The 20,317-nt window shown below is 35.1% G+C and overlaps 3 protein-coding genes across 4 annotated transcripts; 2 read left to right on the plus strand and 1 right to left on the minus strand.

The window, feature by feature from the left end:
* The first annotated feature begins 521 nt into the window (after nucleotides 1-521).
* LOC124446718 (sodium/hydrogen exchanger 7-like) lies at nucleotides 522-9,719 on the plus strand. 2 transcript variants are annotated; one of them, XM_046997580.1, is made up of 16 exons: nucleotides 522-1,060; nucleotides 1,696-1,895; nucleotides 3,143-3,220; nucleotides 3,435-3,511; nucleotides 4,451-4,548; nucleotides 5,083-5,188; nucleotides 5,810-5,942; nucleotides 6,394-6,499; nucleotides 6,859-6,947; nucleotides 7,201-7,314; nucleotides 7,406-7,517; nucleotides 7,752-7,905; nucleotides 8,193-8,259; nucleotides 8,783-8,865; nucleotides 9,101-9,218; nucleotides 9,421-9,719. In XM_046997580.1, exons 1-16 carry the CDS (start codon nucleotides 808-810, stop codon nucleotides 9,604-9,606), a joined length of 1,974 nt encoding a protein of 657 aa, XP_046853536.1. In that variant the 5' UTR covers nucleotides 522-807; the 3' UTR covers nucleotides 9,607-9,719. The 2 variants fall into 2 exon arrangements, with proteins under 2 accessions (XP_046853536.1, XP_046853537.1); XM_046997581.1 differs by having other exon boundaries at nucleotides 8,193-8,247.
* Nucleotides 9,720-10,899: 1,180 nt separating this feature from the next.
* On the minus strand, nucleotides 10,900-12,377 carry LOC124445476 (patatin-like phospholipase domain-containing protein 4). The gene is made up of 3 exons (XM_046996202.1): nucleotides 11,787-12,377; nucleotides 11,636-11,701; nucleotides 10,900-11,241 (listed from the first exon to the last, which is right to left on the minus strand). Exons 1-3 carry the CDS (start codon nucleotides 12,186-12,188, stop codon nucleotides 10,960-10,962), a joined length of 750 nt encoding a protein of 249 aa, XP_046852158.1. The 5' UTR covers nucleotides 12,189-12,377; the 3' UTR covers nucleotides 10,900-10,959.
* Nucleotides 12,378-12,421: 44 nt separating this feature from the next.
* On the plus strand, nucleotides 12,422-19,481 carry LOC124445480 (transmembrane protein 147-like). The gene is made up of 7 exons (XM_046996206.1): nucleotides 12,422-12,558; nucleotides 13,226-13,295; nucleotides 13,520-13,585; nucleotides 13,897-14,002; nucleotides 18,258-18,373; nucleotides 18,779-18,900; nucleotides 19,256-19,481. Exons 1-7 carry the CDS (start codon nucleotides 12,482-12,484, stop codon nucleotides 19,374-19,376), a joined length of 678 nt encoding a protein of 225 aa, XP_046852162.1. The 5' UTR covers nucleotides 12,422-12,481; the 3' UTR covers nucleotides 19,377-19,481.
* Nucleotides 19,482-20,317: the final 836 nt, after the last annotated feature.

The raw sequence follows: 20,317 nt of genomic DNA on the forward strand, positions 1-20,317 counted from the left end.
CAGAGCATGGTCTAGAACTTAGGGTGGTCTGGTAGTGCAGCCATAAAAGGTTGCGTAAAAAGTTTAAATATTGCCTTGGAAAAACTCAGTTCGACTGAACTATTGATCTGCTTTGCTAGAAATTTGTGGGAGTGGTTTGAAATTTTTCTCAGAGGGGTGAAAGATTTCTTTAGGGTGGTGAAATTTGATGTATGGGATGTTACACCCCCTGGCTCTGCACCCCCAGAAAATTCGTCATGATTAAATACCTAATGTACCGTAATTTGTACATAATTGAAATTCCACTGTTCGTCTGTCACACCAGCACACTACATTGAAAATATTCCCACTTTGCTAATTTAAATTCGTACTTCGTCAAAGAATATATTGATGGGTTATTAGAAAACAATATTTTAATAAGTACAACGTTGATAACAATTGTGAGAAACTGAACATGGTATTTTTTTGGGAAGTTGAGTTCGTATTTCTTGAGTTTGTATTTCGAGTTTTGATTTCTCTTCTTCGCAGAATGCGGAAGCATGTGCTGACCTTGCTCTGACATATACTTTCGAAGAACATGCGGTTTCCGAAAAGGAAAAGATTTTAAAACTTGTTGAATGAATTGCAGAAGGCATCTATTCACATATGCATTATATGCATGTTAAGAGCTTTATTTAATTACTTTATTACGTATTCAGTGAATTGTAAGAGCGAACCAGATGTGAATAATAAGGCTAAGCTTGGTACTATTTGTCATTAACTAATGCACGTTTCGAATGTTGAAGACATAAAAAGTTGAAGTAAATGTTTCGTAAGCAATAATTGAAAATGTCTTCAGTAAATAACAAGCATTTGGTGTCGTTAGCTTTAGTAGAGTGCATTTTGCTTGCAAAATTCTCTTTGATAAGTTCGGCCGACATGGAAGAATCTCAAGAAAAGGAAGCCTCAAGAGAGCACAAACTAAACAGCGTGTTGTTTCTTCTGCTTTTTGCATTACTCGTTATTACTGTCTTGACAATTTGGCTCTTCAAGGTGAAACGTTTTCGGTTTTTGCACGAAACTGGTCTAAGCATATTTTACGGTAGGCACTTCATTTGTGTATTATAGTATTAACGTGAATTATTAATTACCCTGACTATTAATAGCAAATTTACTTTGATATAGATAAATCTATTTACTTCTACTGCTTGAAAATATTTGATTGTACCAAGTATGAGCCTAAAGCATGTTTGTTGTCCATTCTTCAACAAAACATGAATAATGTTCAGATTAGTTACATGACATATGGTCAGGTATTATAGTGAGATGGGCTTTCCCTCGAAAAAAAGTAAGAGAAAGGCTGGTAATAGTAAGAGAAGTAAACAATGCACAGAATTTACATAGCTTTTTAGTTTCATAATAAGTCCAAAAGTCAGCACATTCTCCGAAGACATTGGTAGAGCCAGCCCATTTTAACAGCACTCAAATGACTCAATGTATATACCAACTTGATAACTATCTTGGCTGTAACTTAATAACAGACTGAATAACTTAAATTTTAAGGTGCAAACACCCATAGTAGCCTGTTCATAAAAATCAGTTCTATTTTCCTCAATCTGTTTATCAACCTACAATGTTCTTTTTTATTGGATTGACTTCCTCTCATATCTCAATGGGTTGGACTCTATAGATTTGACCCAATGATTGTTCACATCTTGCTGTATTTATGCTTTCCAGGTATTATAATTGGAGCAATCATGAAATATGGTATTACGTTATCACCAAGATCTTTTTACTCGTCCAACTGCAATATCAATCCAACTGCACTTCCTACAAATCTTTGGGTGACTGTAAATGGCTCTAGATATTCATATAAGCTTACAGGGCCTGTAAATGAAACAAAAAAGTTGCAACCTGAAGATAATCTGGAGGAAAAGGTAATGATAACTGTAAAGTTGTGTTTTGGTTTTACTTAACCAATTTTATTATTTAATTATGAGTGCTAGGGACGTTCCTAGGGGAGGTGTTGCAAGAAAATATATGGCATACAAAATGAATAATAATTTTGGAAAAGTGGCGTTCAGGTTATCCTGGAACTTGCTTAATAATGTGGGAAATTGTGCAGTGTGCAAATTAACGGTGTGCATTGTGCAATTTGCACATCGTTTTAGCTAAAATGAAAACAATTAAACATGACTTTTTCAAACGATGTGCAAAAATCAGTGATTTTAACGAAAAACACTGTAGTAAATCATATGAATTTGTTCACATTTGAAAATATTAATTTAGCAATTAGCGCTATATAAAAATTAATGTAATATTGATTTGATTATGCCTCTAAAGAAACACTTTTGTCAAAAAAATTGCACACATCATTTTTTCTGAACTAATTTGCACACTGAAATTGTGGTTTTGACATTCTACCCAATAGACAAGGGGCATACCTCCTAATTCCCACAGAGTTTTCACACCTTTGCAGTTTGCATCATTCCTACAAGTTTGAATAACCTGGCAGACCAGTTTGTACATTATACATGCAGAAATGAAATCCAAATATAAATTTAGTATTGTAGCTGTGCAATAATTGGTGTTGAATAGTTCGATCATTGGTTTTTTTCATACTGCAAAATAATATATTTCCCTGAAGGGGAATGTGTTTACAACAATAGAGTTATGTGCAGCTGTCATGCCACATTGTGTGAAACCAATGTTGAATTAACAGACCTGCCAACCTTGAAAGACATCAGACTTAGGATCTCAATATTTTCTCTTCAAATAACTGGACATTTAAGAGAAAAACCTAAGATAAGACTGTGGAAAGCTAAAAGCCTTTCTTTGCACTTTAAATATCTAAATCAAATGTAGGGGCAATATACCTTTTTCTTTGAAGTTATGTTAAAAATATTACTGAGCGAAGATATGATGAAGATACTCCAATTTTCTAAAATTTGTTGTGATGAAAATTGACTTTATTGAAAACTCTCACAAAAACATCAACTGTGTAAGCACTTCAGAATTGTGACATTTCACATTTGATTATAAAGAGACTTAAGTAAAAGCGTGTTGTCACATGGCAAACCGTGCAAAATAATGAAATAATGTCCTTGAAATCCATTGTCTAATTAGGGAAAAAAGAAGATAGATCATTCAGAATTTTTTCAAACAATTCCAAATTATTTTTTAGGCTGTTTTTAATCCTGAAATATTTTTCAATGTTTTATTGCCGCCTATTATCTTTTATGCTGGATATGACATGAAAAAGGTAACAATTCAGTTCTTTGTTGTGAAAATTTTGCCAAAGTACTTGCATATATGTTGTTTTTGTCACAAGATGAACAAAATGAATCTGACTGTCAGTGGATTTTATCAATTAGAAACTGAGTAATTTTCCACTTTATTTTACTACTTGAATGTTATTTCTTTGGGTTGTCGCACCTCCAAATTCTCTGTGAGCTGTATTTCTTTCTATATTGCAGCGTTACTTCTTTCGCAATATTGGAGCCATACTGACATATGCCTTTGTTGGAACAACAATTTCAAGTATTGTATTTGGGTGAGTATGCTGCACGCCTTAGTACTACTTTCGCTACATTCACCCACTAACGACATTCACCACATTCACTTCATTCACCACATTCACCACACTCACTGCAGTCACCACATTCACCGCATTCACTGCATTCACCACATTCACCACATTCATCACATTCACCACACTCACTGCATTCACCACATTCACCGCATTCACTGCATTCACTGCAGTCACCACATTCACCATTCACATTCACCACATTCACCACATCACTGCCATTCACCACACTCACTGCAGTCCATTCCATTCACCACACTCACTGCAGTCACCCATTCACCATTCCATTCACATTCACCCATTCACATTCACCACATTCACCAAATTCACCACATTCACGGTGTTCACTGCATTCACTGCATTCACTGCATTCACTACATTTACTGCATTACTACAATATCAAAATTTCTAAAATTACAAAAGTAATTACTAAAATTTTCCAATTACTAAAGCATACCAAAAAATAACCAAAAATTACTGAAAGTTATTTAAATTACTAAGTATGGTCAGTGGTCACACTGTTAAAGATCATCTCTGTAACTTTAATCAGGCTTTAATACTTGAGATAGAACTGCGCATGCGCATATCCTATCTCCCAAAGTATTAACATGGTATTAACGCGACGGAGATGATTTTTCTCATTCGAAAGAGAGCTTTAAGATAAGCTAAAGATCATCTCCGTAGATCTAATAACTTAAGGAAATAGATATGCGCATGCGCAGATCTTATTTCCATAGTATTAACGCTAAGAAGAAGATGCTTAGCCCATTCGAAAGAGGATGGGGAATGTTGAACCATGCCAGTATCCAGAATGTTCAAAATAGTAAACTTGAAAAAATTACAATTAAAATAGCAACAATAACAAATTTTAGATTTAAAACTGCTTATACTGTGTTCATATAGATCGTTGATATACGGTTTTGTAAAATTTCAAAATATCCAGAAATTTGACTACGTCGAATCCCTATCATTTGGTGCTTTGGTTTCAGCCACTGATCCAGGTAAATGACCATCATTAACTTTAACTGCGCATGCTTGTTGTACTGTTGTTGTTTTTTGGGGAGTGTTTTGCAAAGTTTTCACACGCTGTTGTTTGACATTCTTGTCTTTTATTTTTAAAAAACAAACTCTGTCAGTCGCTCATGCTTTTCCACCTTTATATTCGAGATTCTTTTGTATTACTGTACTCTTTATTCTGTTTTTTGTACTTACTTTATTCTTTTGTATCTGAGACATTTTTCTACGGTAACTCTTTTTTCCCTATACATCAAGTTCTCGACATTTCATTGCAAGTCTGATCGTCGTATATTTTTATTTTTTTATGAAATTTTTTATTGACGTTTTGTTTTCATTTTCCTCCGCTAATAATTTTTCAAATTTCGCTATGTACTTCTTACGAAGAAAAATCACTTCTGAGAAGATGAAACGTTTGTCCTCTTCCTACGAGAATCAAATAACTTGGAACAATTATTTCATCCAATAAAATTTTGCTTTTAAAAATATACGACTATTTCTGTGCCCGTTTTTATTTTCAGTGACCGTGTTGGCGATTTTTCACGACATGCATGTAGATGTTGATCTTTACGCTCTTGTCTTTGGGGAAAGCGTTATGAATGATGCTGTCGCTATTGTTTTATATCGGTTTGTAGAAATTGTCATATATTGACAATTGCCTGCTGAAGTAGTATGTGATACGAATTGGTTGATTTTATCAATCAAAAGGCCTTTTTAAACTCTGTCTAATAAAGGAGGATTTTTCATTTCACGCTGTTTTGACTCAGAGGCGAAAGTGGAGTGCTAATTTGGTGGTTGGGGTAGTGAATATTCATATATTCAGTTGGTCACAACTGAACATATGAATATGAACACTCCACCCCCCTCCCCCCCCGCTCCAATTAACTTTTCTGCACTTGTTTTGACCTGTAGATGTTCGCTAAGAAATTGGGTTCATTTTTCTGACTATGAATAATACAGCTCAAATAACATGATTTATGTCAATATCAAAGCTTAGAGTCGAAAGTCAAATTAAATAACTTTTACATAAATTTGTTTCTGATATATTGCTGATCAGTTATACATCTATGGCTTATTGACGAGAAAATTGTTTGACGTAGCCACATTTTCAATTCAAACAGCTTCATGCACTTTCATTAGCAACGTGTATCATCTCATATACGTTTATATTATAAGGTTAGATGTTGTTAGAAAGTTTGATTTAAATTTTGGCATAGCAATAAATTCTCAATTGAAATTCTTTTACAGCTCAATTAACAGCTATTCCTCAAATAGCGGAGATTTTAAATTCACTTCATTATTGTCTGCTATTGGCGTTTTCGTTGGTGTTTTCGGAGGTTCATTTATGATTGGTACCTTAATGGCGTTGGTCACCTCTCTTGTATCCTTAATTTTTATGTGCACGTAATGCTGAGCTATCGTGTTCGTTTATTCCTTCTTTAATGAGGATAGTTAAACTATATGTTCTTTTATTACCTAATGTACGGTTTAAGTGTTGGATAGCTGATATCGTGATCTTTCTAAGCCGGATCTTGCTAGAATTCTGAAGAGAATAAACGGCTTTCCCAAATTTGAACCCCATCCCAAAAGCAAGGATAATTTTCCCCCGCACGGAAACTACTGAAGTATTGGCATTGACCAGTCAAAATCCGTATTTTGTAATGATTTGATTTCGCTAAAACGCGGACTCATGGTTCAGCAATGTATTTTATGTAAAAATCTAATGATCGTTTTAGACTAGATATAATTGTGAAATCTCTCTGACGCCTTTGTCTTCCAAAAAAGGCTGGAGTAATGATTAAACAGCAGATATTATCTTTAACTCGATGAAGTTAACAAAATTTACAAATATTAGAGATTTTCCACTATTGGAAACCGCGTTATTCTTCTTAATGTCATGGAGTACATTTCTTATGGCCGAGGCTGCTGGTTTGACTGGTCAGTAATGTTTTATTGAAACTATTTTTGATCCCATAATTTGCTTTTATGGTCGTGCATTCAATGGGTTTTATCCGTTTAATATGCTAAAGAAAACTGTAGATGTCAATGTTCACACGTTTAACCCAAAAATATTTTTTAAGTCGATCTTATATACTCATTTATTGTTGTGTATTGTTTTAAGGTAGGCTCATGTATTGGTAGCTTGCAACCTTTCCCCTGGGAGTAAGAGAATAATTGCTCGCCATGTTGGATGAAATTTGCAATGTAAAAAAGGAAAATCCTTTGTTAAAATTATCCAACATGGCGACTATGACGTAACTTGCAAGCCAAGAATTAGAAAACGTTTTCTTTTGCAGGTATAGTGGCTGTTCTATTTTGTGGTATATCGCAAGCACATTATACATACGACAATTTGTCGGAACAGTCCAAGCAACAAACGAAACAAGTATGTTTAATATACTGATATGTTTTTATCAATAAGTGCACAATCATCGTCATGTTTGTCTTCCATTAACTACATATCGTCTGGTGATGTCAACGATAGATGTGTGCTGCTTGTAATCTAGTCCAGTTTTCACCATTTAGAAAACTGCTCCATTTCTATTTACAACATGCCATCTATATATACCGTAATACACTGCTCATCGTGAGTAGCTATAAACGAATAACCAAGTTTCATGTATTCAATAATTGTTTAGACTTTTGGATTACTAAATTTCTTGGCGGAAAACTTCATTTTTTCGTATATCGGCCTGTCGGTGTTCACCTTTAGTAAACATAAGTGGGATATTGGTTTTATTTGTTGGTCATTTGTATCCTTTTGCGAATACACTTCAGAAAAACAATCTTCGAAAGTTATAAGATTTTTTTCAACTATATTTGATTTCCATGACCTATGCTTAGCTTGCATTACTTGTATCTCGTTTTTTCAATATCTATCCACTATCTTTTCTGCTGAATCTCGGGAGGAAGAGAAAAATATCAGCGAAATTTCAACACATGATGTTTTTTGCTGGTAAGTGTTCTATGCCATACGACAATATTATTGGTAACATTTAAGTCGATGTGTTGCCGTTCACATCTAATTTGGATGAAAATAAAAAGCGAAAGCTAAAATGGTTTTAAACTGCATATGGCATGAAATTTTTCATCTTTTTAATCGAAAAAGTACTTAAAACTCCAATGCGTCCTCTTTCGTAACTATCATTTCCTGGCTGTTGTTACTAAATTTTCCAAAAACCAATCACAGGTCTCCGTGGTGCCGTGGCGTTTGCGTTGGCCATACGCAACACGTCGTCTTTGGCACGACAAATGATGCTTAGTACGGTCCTAATGATAGTTCTTATTACTGTTGTAATAAATGGCGGTAGCACAATGTCAATGTTGACGTACCTTAAAATAAAGTAAGTGAGCTTTTATAATGGAGATCGGCATTGTATGATTCACACTTACAACCGATTGCTGTGTGTGTATTAACTAGCTATTTAAGATGAACTAAGAGTTTCGTTGGGAGATATGGTGGCACATTAATTTCTAGTTGCGGATCCCGCCGTGAAAGAAAAAAAATATTTAGCAGCTCAGCGCAAAAATACTTTCTTAACAGTACTGTTGGTCATGAATTTATGATGCATCTTGCACATTTCGTTCCGGAAGTGAAGAGATTTACATTTAGTTACCTTTAATTTTTCAGAGTTGGTGTGGATCCAGATGATGAAGGCTTCGACGATGAAACAAGTTTTCACCGGGTTCGCACTTCAGTAGGTTTTAAACACGACCGTAGGAACGGGACCGCCACACCCTTGCTTGATACTTTGGAGTGAAAGCTAAACCCCAGAATCAAAGAAATGCATGTAGTTCGTGCTCGATTGCCTAAGTTCATATTTTAGAAATTTTCAATGTACAATTATTTCCGAAGTTCGTAGATTTTTGTAGTTCACGAATTCTAAACATCTTTCATGTTAGTATTTGACGACGTGGAATCGAAACCTTTGTATCGAAATTTATTCAGACAAATCCTAAAAATTTAGAGGAAATTGCGAATATTCTGTTTACCTTAATACACTTTTCCAAAGCCATCATCAGAGAATAATCATAATTAGCACTGATATTAAAACACTTTTTCTTGGAAAATCCAACTTCAGCAGCTCAATATTAGCCAAACAACACTTGTTTAAATCATTATAAATAATGTTTAGGAAGGGGGGGGGGAGGGGGTAGTAGTTTAGAGTTTAATGTTCATGCTATAAAGAATAGCGAACCATATTTTAAATGAAATTTTAGGAGGGAGACGTGACTTTTCCAGAGCGACGGTCATACTACGAAAGAGTGTGGCTATTTCGATTGTGGTATAATTTCGATAAAAAGTATCCTTTACAGCGATATTATGGATTCGTTTGTGTTTTGTAGCTAATTACCAAATACCAACAGACATGGTAATCGTCGGGTGGCATGCAAGGCAGAGATCACTTACGTTTATACACATGCTGATAAGACTCAAAGAAAATCTGTTTTGGCATGAAATGTGCTTCGTAGATTTTGTTTTTGAAATGTAGTTTATTATCTAATTGTTTAAGCAGACAAAACTTGACTTTAGCGTAGATATATGAAGCCATTGTTTACTAAAGCTGGTCCGCCTCTTTCTGAAACACTGCCCGCTTGTTGTGCACCTTTGGCTAACTTTTTATCACAACCGAACATAGCGGAGGCCGAAGCTCAGGTTCTTTTACGTTTATTTGTAGTCATATTGACAACTTGGATGGCTTTCTTGAAAGAATCTTTTTTATGTTAATGTTCATGCATTGGCTTCAGCTTTTGTCCCTGTTAGCATGCTGAATATCACAAAAACATTTTGTATTTTGGGTGCTCTGTAGCACCCAAATAAATTGATCTGATGGAATTTTTTCTTTTATTTTTTTCAGGGTGCAGCTCAATCGGCTAGCAATGAAAATTTCGACAGTGAAACTTCGTACGAGCGAGGTGATGGTAGAGAAGATAGAGACCAACATATATCTGTTGATCAGGTGACGGCCGATAGCCCTGGGGACATTGAAATGACCGAGGGAGATTTAGGTCTAGGTGATAGAACTTTCAATCCTAGAAGTTAAACCACGGAATATCTTAGTCACTTCGTTTTTCCATCACTCAAATGGTCAAATCTTATTTTAAAATGCATCAATCGTACAATAAATGCATTCGGCTTTTCGAACAATTTTATAAATCACACGATATGCAGCCAATTATTACATATCTAAATCATTGACTTAATGCAAACGTATAAACAGTTGGAGCCGGTTGCACGAAGCATGGATGGCGTTATCCATTCGACAGCAAAAATTTTGAAACTTTTTAAAAAAGGTGTTTATACTTTTCTTAAGACAAAGAAATTTCGTAATTTTCGAAACAATATTTCATTTCAGTGATTGCTCAGTTCGAATCTTATATTTTTTGCTTTTAAGAGGTTTTGTAAAGTTTAAAAAATTGCTATCTGATGAATAACGCTATCCAAGCTTTGTGTAACCGGCCCCCGACGTATAAAGCTTTAAGTTGACTCACTTAGCATGTGAGAAACAGCAATATGGTTTGTCATTTCTTATATTTGATGATACACGAAGCATCCTAGTTAAGTTTTCCAAATATTGTTCTTGACTTGTCTGAACTCCTTACTAAAGGCAAAGTTAAAGTAATTGCATAAAATGAATTTGCGAATCGAATAGTTTGATACTTATCAACAAATTAAACGATTATACAACAACAATGTCTGTTCATAACGGGTAAAATATTTTCAATACCTAAGGCAATTAAAAATGAGTATAAATTCAAAATGTAAAGAAATTCTTCCCATCAAATCTGTGTTCGTGAAGGCATTGTCTTCAGCGTGACCAAGAAACACAATTCAACCAAGTTTGCAGATATCGTATGAAAATTGAGACGTAGACAAAATATATGTTTGTAAATGATGATCGTCCAGGTTAATAAAGTCCTGAGAAGAACTGTTTTTGTTGTTGTTGACTGACGTTTCGACAACCTTAGCGGTAGTCATCTTCAGAGTCAAATGAGGAGTAAACGTCAGGTTAGCCGTATTTGTTGTCTGGTTCTTACGTCCTTGCAGCGGTGGTTGAACCAGAGTTGTTGGCGTATGCGTCTGACGTTGCTTGCAAAACGTATGTAGTCGTTAGCAAGTTGTTCGCTCTGTCGTCCAAATGATCGTAATAAAGTAAATGGTTTGAACCCGGGAGATAAAATAGCTAGTAAAAAATCAAGGTTTTTATTTCATCTTCTGTGAAAGAGATATTGTGGAAAAGCAGTAGCGAATATTATATTGCCTATAGCCGAACCGCTCCTGTGGAGAAGTACCAAGATAGTAACCTTGTAGAAACCCTCTTACGGCAAAAACTCGATTATCACTAATTACTAAACATTTATTTCTTATAAATGGAAGGGATATATGTCTTATAAGTTTACTTTAATGGCGTACGAAGAAAATTTAAAGCATCGTTGTAGCCGTTCTTGTATATTTTGTGAAGTTTGTTTTGCGACGGAGGAAAGAGTCCTTGAAAGCCACGTTCCATATTTTTATAATTCACCGCAATTTTCATGTTTTTCAGCTGAACTGTGAGCGGTTTCTTTGAGTTGTTGTCCATTGGACATACGTCAAAATCACCACTGAATGGCGAGACGCGGATCGTCTTGCCCGTTTTGAAAATGGGCAAGTTATCGGTGAAGCCGCCGTCAAACCACTTCTGTTAAAAGTAAATTTAAATTGTTGAAGTGCATATCGATAATAGAGATTAAAAACGTGCACAAATTTGCTTGCTGCCTCGTAAAATTAAGATTCCGTTTTTTATTTACCAGAAAAATCAACCAAAAGGCTTCATTTTTCAATACAAAAAATGAGGTGAATGAATGATTGATCCTGCTTTCAGAGCAAAAGGGAGAAAAGAGTTATCATGAAGGGTTCCATAAAAATATTTTGTCTGCAAAAAATATTTGTGCTTGAGAGGATGGAGTGCATTCATTTAGGATAAAGCAATGAGTCCCTGAATTAGACCAAGTCTTCTGCCTCCCTACCAACCCCCCTCCTGCAGGCTCTGGTTGTCCTGTCTGGTCTGTTCAATTGACATCATATAACATTACCTCTCCTTTGTAAACTGGGACTTTGGTTCCACTATAAATTGGAATGTAACAGCTTGCCAACAAAACCTGAATTTGCAAAAGATGTAAATCATAAATTAGATATTTTCTTTGCACAGGGCAAAGATCAATGCATTTAAACTGGCCAACTGACCTGTATCAATTCTTCTCGAGTGCTGAATTGAGAGATGATGGAATTCTCATGTTGAGGGTATTTTGTTATGGAAACAAAAAGGCGACTGCTTGCCATTTTGTGAGCATCTTTAGGCAGCAAATACTGCAAGCCTTCTTTGAGGTGATGAGTCATATCAAAAGAGGGACTTAGAGCTCCAAAGGATTTCTTGCGAACATTCAATGCCAGTTTTGTGCTGAAATGAATCCCTTGCTCCATAGGAATGGATGTTGCCAATAATGTAGCAGCAAGTGAGCCTGCTGATGCACCACCATAACAGCATATGTTTTGCATGATGCTTTTGCCATGTCTCTGAAGGCATGAAATAACTCCCAAATGATACATACAATGAAAACCACATCCAGCAAAAGAAAGATTCATCATTCCGAAGAGGAATGTTTACCTTATATATATGTAAATCTATTTACATTACAGACACAAGAAAAGTGGCACACAAAGAAGGATTTCAGTTTTCATTATCTTAGTCCTGAGCGATACAAAACACTAATCAAAAAAACAACTACATTTTGGCAATTTTATGAGGTAACTTAGGTTGCATCATGAGAATATAATAAAAATGAGATTCAGTGTAGCAGAGCCAGCGGTTGGCCAGCGGAATTTTTGGCTTTTAAAATCCAAAATCAAAAACTACTATTAAGAAAGATATATAATCGAAAATGACTTTGTTTCATTTTGGAAATTGCGTGGCCTTAGCGTATTTTCCCTATTTGATCTTGTATAAGTGCTCTGGCCTGTAAGTATATGTATTGTATGATCTGTAAGTAGCTTGTAATGTGGAGGAATGACCAGTTGTGTAAAATTTATACGTATAAGTATTAATATGTATTTATATGAGCTTGCATATTCCGAATGTAAATGTAAGTATTTCATTATTGCAGTCACCATTTTTTTATATGTTTTGAGTCTGACGAAGCTGACTAACATGAAAACAATGTATGCCAATGCAATTGGCGATTCTTGTACTGTCACGACAACAGTCAATACCTTGCACTAGTCACCATTACCATGGTGTAAAGTATTTATCTTAGCAGATATATGCCAGTTATATGTTCAGTACAGGCTAAACTCTTGCCAGAAAATTTGGAACACTTAAATGACTGGAATAATTAAAATTGCCATCATCTTTTTTCCCCTTTTTTATCAAGATTAAAATTTGAGAAGGTTATTTGGAAGGATAGACCTCTAGATTCTTTTTAAACACTCTCATATAATTTTATTGAAAGTGTATGAACACCAGTAATTCTCTTGCCTCAAACTCACCATGCTGAAAGGTTGCAGGTTTATCTTTTCTTTGGTAAAGTGGTTGTACATCCCTGTCTTAAAAAAATCACTTGTCACCTGTTGGATGGTAATGTGTTTTACTATTTTTAGTTAATACTTTATTTTTCCTTTTTACATAGCTCAGAGTACAGTGCATTTTGGCGATGTGCACAAGCAGCCGGCATATATTTAGCCACTCAACTTTGCAAGGTATAAGAATGTCGCTTCAACTTGAAAAGAATACATATATACTTCTGGATGAAGATATTGAGAAATCTTTGTCTCAATCAAACCAATAACATTTTACTTGTCTTGAAAGATTTTGATTGGTATACTGCCTTTTTGAGGTGGCTTCATACCGACATGTATTTATTAGATAGTTAATAGTGGTCTTGTGTTCTATGTGGGTGTCTGACATTATTTCTCTTTTCAAGATGCTTGTGCTGGCTACTTTTTTTCCAGCATCAGAAACAACTGCAGATTCCTTTGATGTTTTTGCGGTAAGATGATCGGGTTATGCAAACTATTAATGCACAATCTATTTTATGACAATTACTAATGGCGCATAAATTAGGCATTTATTGTATTCATTCATGCTGACTATATCACAAAAAGCTGACTACATTCATAACTATTTCCCATGTTGATTTCTCCCTAAATTTCAACGGTAACTAGATAAACATGTTTACAGGTTTTCATACTTGTAAATTTAATCTTTGGTCATTTTTTCAAAATGACCATCAATTTATATTTGTACTTTCAAGTAGCTCCTGAGCTAAATTTATATGAATGGTGTATGTGTGTGTTTAAGGAATTCTTGAAATGTACAGTTGATGTTGCTGACTTGTTTGGCCTTTACATCACAATGTCAAAGATTCCTGGAAGAGGGGAGCTTAAATTGTTAGTTGCTGCTCTGGGTGAGTGAGTTCACCTTCTTTTACTTTCATTATTGTTTATGAAATAAAAACAATAAAATGTGTGCAGTGATTGGTCTAGAGCAGTAATTGGTCTAGAGCCGTGTTTGTCATTAGCCTGTGCAAAAGGCATCTAAGCTCAACCAATCAAATGGATCAAAACAATCAATCAGTCAAAGAGAATTTGCAAATCTATCATGAGGAGATTTTAGAGGAAAAATTAAAATGTTTGTCTTTTTCGCAATATTTTCTTTCATAAAAGAAATAAAAGATGTTTTTCGTGTTTGTACTGGCTTATGCAAACCTCGGAGACATTTTTGAGAACTCACGAGCATGTGCAATCCTTGACCTTTGGTCTCATGCTTGCACTGATCTGCTCTCGAGTTCTCCCAAAGGTCTCCTTGGTTTGCATAAGCTCGTGCAAACACAGTAAACATCTTTTATTTCTTAATTATGAACTTCTTTTGAATAATTTTGTAATTTATTTCATAACATTTGTTTGCACACAGACTTTGCATTATGTCTTGGTGGAAGAAAATGTGTATTTGTAAATGCATCTTTATATCATGTTGAGGGTAGTTTTTTAAGGGTTGAAAGTTAGGTTCAATTTAGACTTTAAAAATGGCATATTGAATATTGTTGTAAAAGCTTTAAAGTCTTGGACTCAATTATTATTTGGACTCAAAAGCTGACAATCATGAAATCTGTGGCTGCTTTCATTCATAATGCAGTAAACAGTAATGTGAGAGTTGCGATGTAAAAGCCTAATTAATTTATAAGTCAAAATGCAGTTGTTGGTTGTTCGAACCTTTACAGTATCCACAAATTTTTCATTTATGAGAGGTACATGCATTGATAAATTAAGAAAAATTTTCAAAACAAAAAAATCAGATTCAGATACACTGAGACAGTCAAGCACAAGTTTTACTACAACACTTAGCTCCTGCCACGCTATTCTACTTGGTATGCCAATAGCAAGCTTCTGCCGATCAGACAACCATGGTGGCACTAAGCGAGCTATTTACGTTCTTGCAAAGTGTAGTGCAAGTATATCGAGTTGGTCTTTGGCAGGACTATGTTGCGCATGCACAGTTAAATGCTCTAATAATTTGTGACTAAGCAACCAGTTTATCATGGCAACATAACCATGAACTCGGAGAGTTGGCATGCTCGGATGATATCTTTATTAATATGTGACTAAACGAGACAGTTACTTTGAAAACAATTGCTAACAATCGCAATTTATGATTGGATTTTTACAAATTACTTGTAACTCATTAACTTTTAACACGGAATGAACTATCGAGCGTACACGCAATATGCCTTATATAAAACAGTGGACAAAATCGATTTATTTTTTTAATTTTAAGAGATCCAAAAGTTACAGTTAATTTGAAAATATAAATGATAGTTATGGCATACAATCAAATTCGTGGTAAGGGGGATATTCATGATGTGTCAATTGCTGTTGGTGGTTTGCCCCCACGTTTTTCGTTTCGGTGTTCCATAAAAATGAATAAATATTTCTCATCGATGTTAATCATTCCTTAGACAACTTAGAGTAGCGGGGGGTTAAAGATAAACAGTGGTAACTATGAGATTTTTCGTTAATTATTTCTGCTTTTTATTTCAAAATCGTCGTTCTCAGTCAATAAGTGTTGATCATTACTGGGAATGCATTTGAAAACATTTTATTAGAAAGCTTACCAATTAATTTTATGACAATTCTGGGTCCGCTTTTCTGTATACATGAAGAAAATAGCTACAACGTACTCTACCTTCTAAAAGTATTTGCTTCCTGGCAATCAAAGATTCCCAATTTCGTGATCTTCATTTTAATTTAACCACAATTTGATTACATATAGATTTTAAACGATGATGATTAATGGCACTTCGATCATTAATCCATTTTGAATTAATTTCTACAAATGACAATTTTACAATGCACACACTAAATTAAAACGCTATTTATCGTACATGCTGAGCAAATTTCAAATGTGCAGGTGAATTGTTATTGGATTTTATTATTTGTCTTTTAGTTCAGTAACTTCGAATTTTCAACGAGTAAGATGGATATAAATATTTCTTGTCCGACTAAAGGTCTCAATAAATCAACGAATAGTGTTGATGTTTCAAGAATTGGATTCGTTTTATTCGTCGTGCAAGCCTCGTTCTCTTTGTTGGCGAACGTTGTTGTCTTAATTCTCTTCAGCTGTCGCTGGCGCTTGCTTCAAAACTCTCATAACCGCTGCATTTTGGGTTTGGCCTTGACGGACATTTTTACGTCGATTGCCGTCATTTCAGCTCCTCGTCTTACTTTGGACGAGGAGTTTTACAGGCCTTGGGTAAATAACAGGCTAAACCGAGAACTTTACTGCCGTGTTTTATGGAGCAACTATTTGCCATTTTCATTGGGAATCACATCGTTGTATCTTGTTGTAGTGTTGGCACTTGAGCGTTGGTTGGCCGTGAGGCGTAGCGTTTTCTACAAGACCAGATTCAAACCGCGACATATGAATATCTTCATTGTTAGCGCATGGATCGTCGGTTTTGCGGTAGATTCTCCCGTGCTTACTTTCTTCCATGCCGTTTACGATCATCCAAAGGAAACATGTCGCTATGCTTTTCCGCAAAATAAAGCGCAACTCACAACGCTTGCGTGCCTTATGTATTTTTTTCAAACAATATTGCCCTTGGCGTTGATCTTACTTGCTTTCGTTGATGTGTTTCGAGCTATTAAGACTTCGCTTCGGTTTGCAGAAGCCGCTAGAGCGAAAAATATTCATTGCTTAAAGAGGATGAAAAAACTGACCTGGATTGCAGCATTGGTCGCTTTTGTTTCGATTGTTTCTTGGATACCTTCGTCAACACCCTTTTTTGTCTCTCTTTTAAATAATGAGCCTTTCCTCAATCTTGGGCGTCCCCTACCTATTGTTGTTTCTTTCCTCTGTTTTGCAAACACCGTAATTAATCCAATTATTTACGTTTTTTCTAATCCCCAGTTGAGAAATGTCCTCGGACGCTTGTTCAGCGCATGCTGGAAATGACCATGTTACTCAATGAACGAACCTGGGCAAAAAAAAACTTGTTGCCACGGAAATTGTCTTGTTTAATCCGGTATCGTTTGGAATGATAAAGAGAACGTTTAAAAGTAAGCCGTGCAAGAGCTTAAGGAACAAAAAAGCCATCTTTGAAAACTGTGATTACATTGATGACCATAAACACTAGTTGCATCTATGATTCGTCGTTTTGCAGCAGTAGTCGCTGCTTCTACCAAATACTAAGAAATGTTATACTAATAACCTGTTATAGTAATAAACAAACGTTGTTGTTTTAAACTTGCACCATCGTCGAATGTACTATGTCAAATAGATGAATCGGAGAAGACTTTTAATTACAATACTATTTTGAGCCTGTTCAAATGTCCTTTATAAGTACGTAATTCCAAATAGATGAACTGTGTCTTTACCGTATAAATGATTCAATTAATTCCCCCTATCATATAAACGCCGTTTTCGTCTTATAGACATCTCTAATAAACGTCTGTAATAAAAGCCCCCTCCCTACATTTGCACAATGACAATATGATTAAAGTGGGTTCAGAAACTGTATGTTCAGTTTCAGATTTGTTTTCATTTGTTAACGTTAAGATGAAGGAAATGCTATAAACGCCTCGTGCTTATTAAACGCCCCTCACCCTTAGAACTGTTAGAATGTATTGAAAGTCCCGAGCGTTTATTGATCATTTACTGTAGAAGTTCTTCCAGGTGTACCCAGACTGATTTCTAAAGTTCTGGCTGAAAGCTATGTTTTATATGTGCACTTGCGCAAAGGAGCGTGCTTTCTGTGCATCTATTTTTTACATTCTTACTATTGAGATTAATGTTTTGCGCTTACCTATTTATGATGTGGTAAATTCAACGAAATCCATCGTTTTCTACATGCATTGCTAATTCGCAACATTATTTCGTCCGTGTTTTGTATTTTAACGCAACATATCAACGAGGGAGCGTAGAATACAGAACATATTGACGTTACTTGGTCAATATTATTTGCAAACGTACATGACCAGTTAGTCAATGAACAAATGCATCTGCTGACTTTCATCACTCACCCACCTTTTGAAGTTTTTACTTCGGCAGGTTTGGCGTATGTGAATGATATTATTGTCAAGTAATTTAGCATAGTTTTTTGCCACTAAAATTTCCTTATTGACTTGCTTTTTTAGTAGATTTTTGACAATTCTTATTAATCCTAGGTTGGGCGACGGCTGAATTAGTAATGACAAAATTGTTGCCACTGTGGGTGGGTGCTCGAGGCATAGAGTTCGACTGGAAGTATATTCAGATGAGTTTCGACGCTAATATATCATTGGTACGTTCATCGTTCATCTATTTATTTCAGTTATCGCCTATCGATCACCCGATACCAGAAGTGTCCTTAGAACCTTAAATAAAATTGACTTTGAAAAAATCAGTTAGGCACAACTGATAAATGAATACAATAAACACCACCACCCCCATTAACCTTATAGGGACTACCCAATTCCACTGTTTTATTGAGTTGCATTTTTTGTTTTGGCTCTGCTATCGTCTTAACATACAAGTAATAAACATATAGCAACAGACATGCATATGTAACATGGAGAGGTATTTCAACACAATTATTAGCAAACTCATGCAGAGGTTACTTCAAATGTGGTCGTGTTTTACTCTCTGTCGAGTTCAGAGCACCATCCATGCTCAAAACCCTCCAAAACGTATGATCTTGTGTTGGTAGATCCATCATATAGCTACGGCGACACTCGTTTGGCTGTGGTCAAGAAAAGATCTTCAGAGGTCGTTTCTACCTGTTTTGGTGGCGTTCATGGCACTCTGTTCGTTCAAACCCCTTGTTATAGAGTAAGTGTGTTGACGGCATTGCTTCAGTTTTTGCTCAATGGGCCAATTCATGTACTGTTCTATAAAGACATTTGGTTCTTGCCCTTTCACCTGTCCCGAATTCATATGTCCCTTATTTTCGACGAAGTTGTTCGAATGCGGATAAATTACAACTGCTTTTGCTTTTGCTTTGTTAGTTTTTTAATCTTTTTGAATTTGAAACTACTAAAACGGAGAACTGTTATAGGAAGATCTTGTATTGTTTTGCCACATTTAGTTTAAATTGTTGTGAAATTGCATTATCGATCTTTAGATATTTTACCATCACGATTTGCTGTTATTTCCTTGCATCGAAAACCGATCTTTTTCTTTTCAGATTTTTAAGCTTTACGTTTGGCATACAATCTTGGAACTTGTTGATCTTAAAAGGCGCTTTCACCGGCTGTGTGGGTATTGTTGCTTTGCAAATTTATCTTGGTTTGACAACTTCAAGATAACAACTCCCAGTATCTTTTATTTGCTTATCTAACAAAAAAATTTATTAATCATGGGTACATAATTGTGAGCAGTTTACTGAATTTAATAAAAAAAACTATCAGTTACCTGGTCTGTTTGAATAACTATTACGCACAGCGTAGGTTCTCGACCAGTAAAGATTGGTAGCAAAAGAATAAAACGTCTCGTCAAGTCACTCTCATGAAAAAATTTGACGTCAAGTCACTCTCATGAAATATTCATTGTCTTTTTGTGTGAACTTGAGTTCACTACACGATTAGGTCAAATATTTTATAGCTGAATGATTGGATGTGGCTGGACAGCAAGAAATATAAAGACAATTAAAACATCAATAAAGTATAGTTTTATAGCAGGCGTGCTTAGCAGTGAAATACCAAGCGTGCTTTTATTGGCTTAGAAACATTTTTGCGACGGTCCATTACGAAATAGGTAAACAAATTTTCTATGCTGAACTCCCTAAAGCAAACAGAAAAAGTTCAAATGTCTCGCGTCTTATAATAATTGATAAGTTTTTCTTGTTCAGTCTTCGTTCGCACTTTGAAAAAGTTTTCTTTGATTGCATTTCCACATTGACCTTTACCGGTGAAATATGTCTCTAATCTTTTTTAAAATTAGCAATGTCATTGCTGTAGTGTATTCTGTTATTGATTCTAATATCAGGATTATAATATTATTGCACTATTATACTCTGTTATTCATTTTTGTCAATATATCATGTTAATGCATCATTAGTATCAAGTCGAAATCAAATTTCCTCGACATGTTTGGTTTGTGAAAAAATTATTATGAATAGATCGTTTGTGTATTTAATTCAACAAATTTTGTTTGCTTTGTCCTCTAATCAAAACAAATTTGGAAAATGACTTCAGTAACTGATATTCTAATAATCGTGTTAGGACGGAATATTTCCCTTGCGTGGCGT

The sequence above is a fragment of the Xenia sp. Carnegie-2017 genome, unplaced genomic scaffold (assembly GCF_021976095.1).
Source record: "Xenia sp. Carnegie-2017 unplaced genomic scaffold, XeniaSp_v1 HiC_scaffold_22, whole genome shotgun sequence".
Lineage (NCBI taxonomy): Eukaryota > Metazoa > Cnidaria > Anthozoa > Malacalcyonacea > Xeniidae > Xenia > Xenia sp. Carnegie-2017.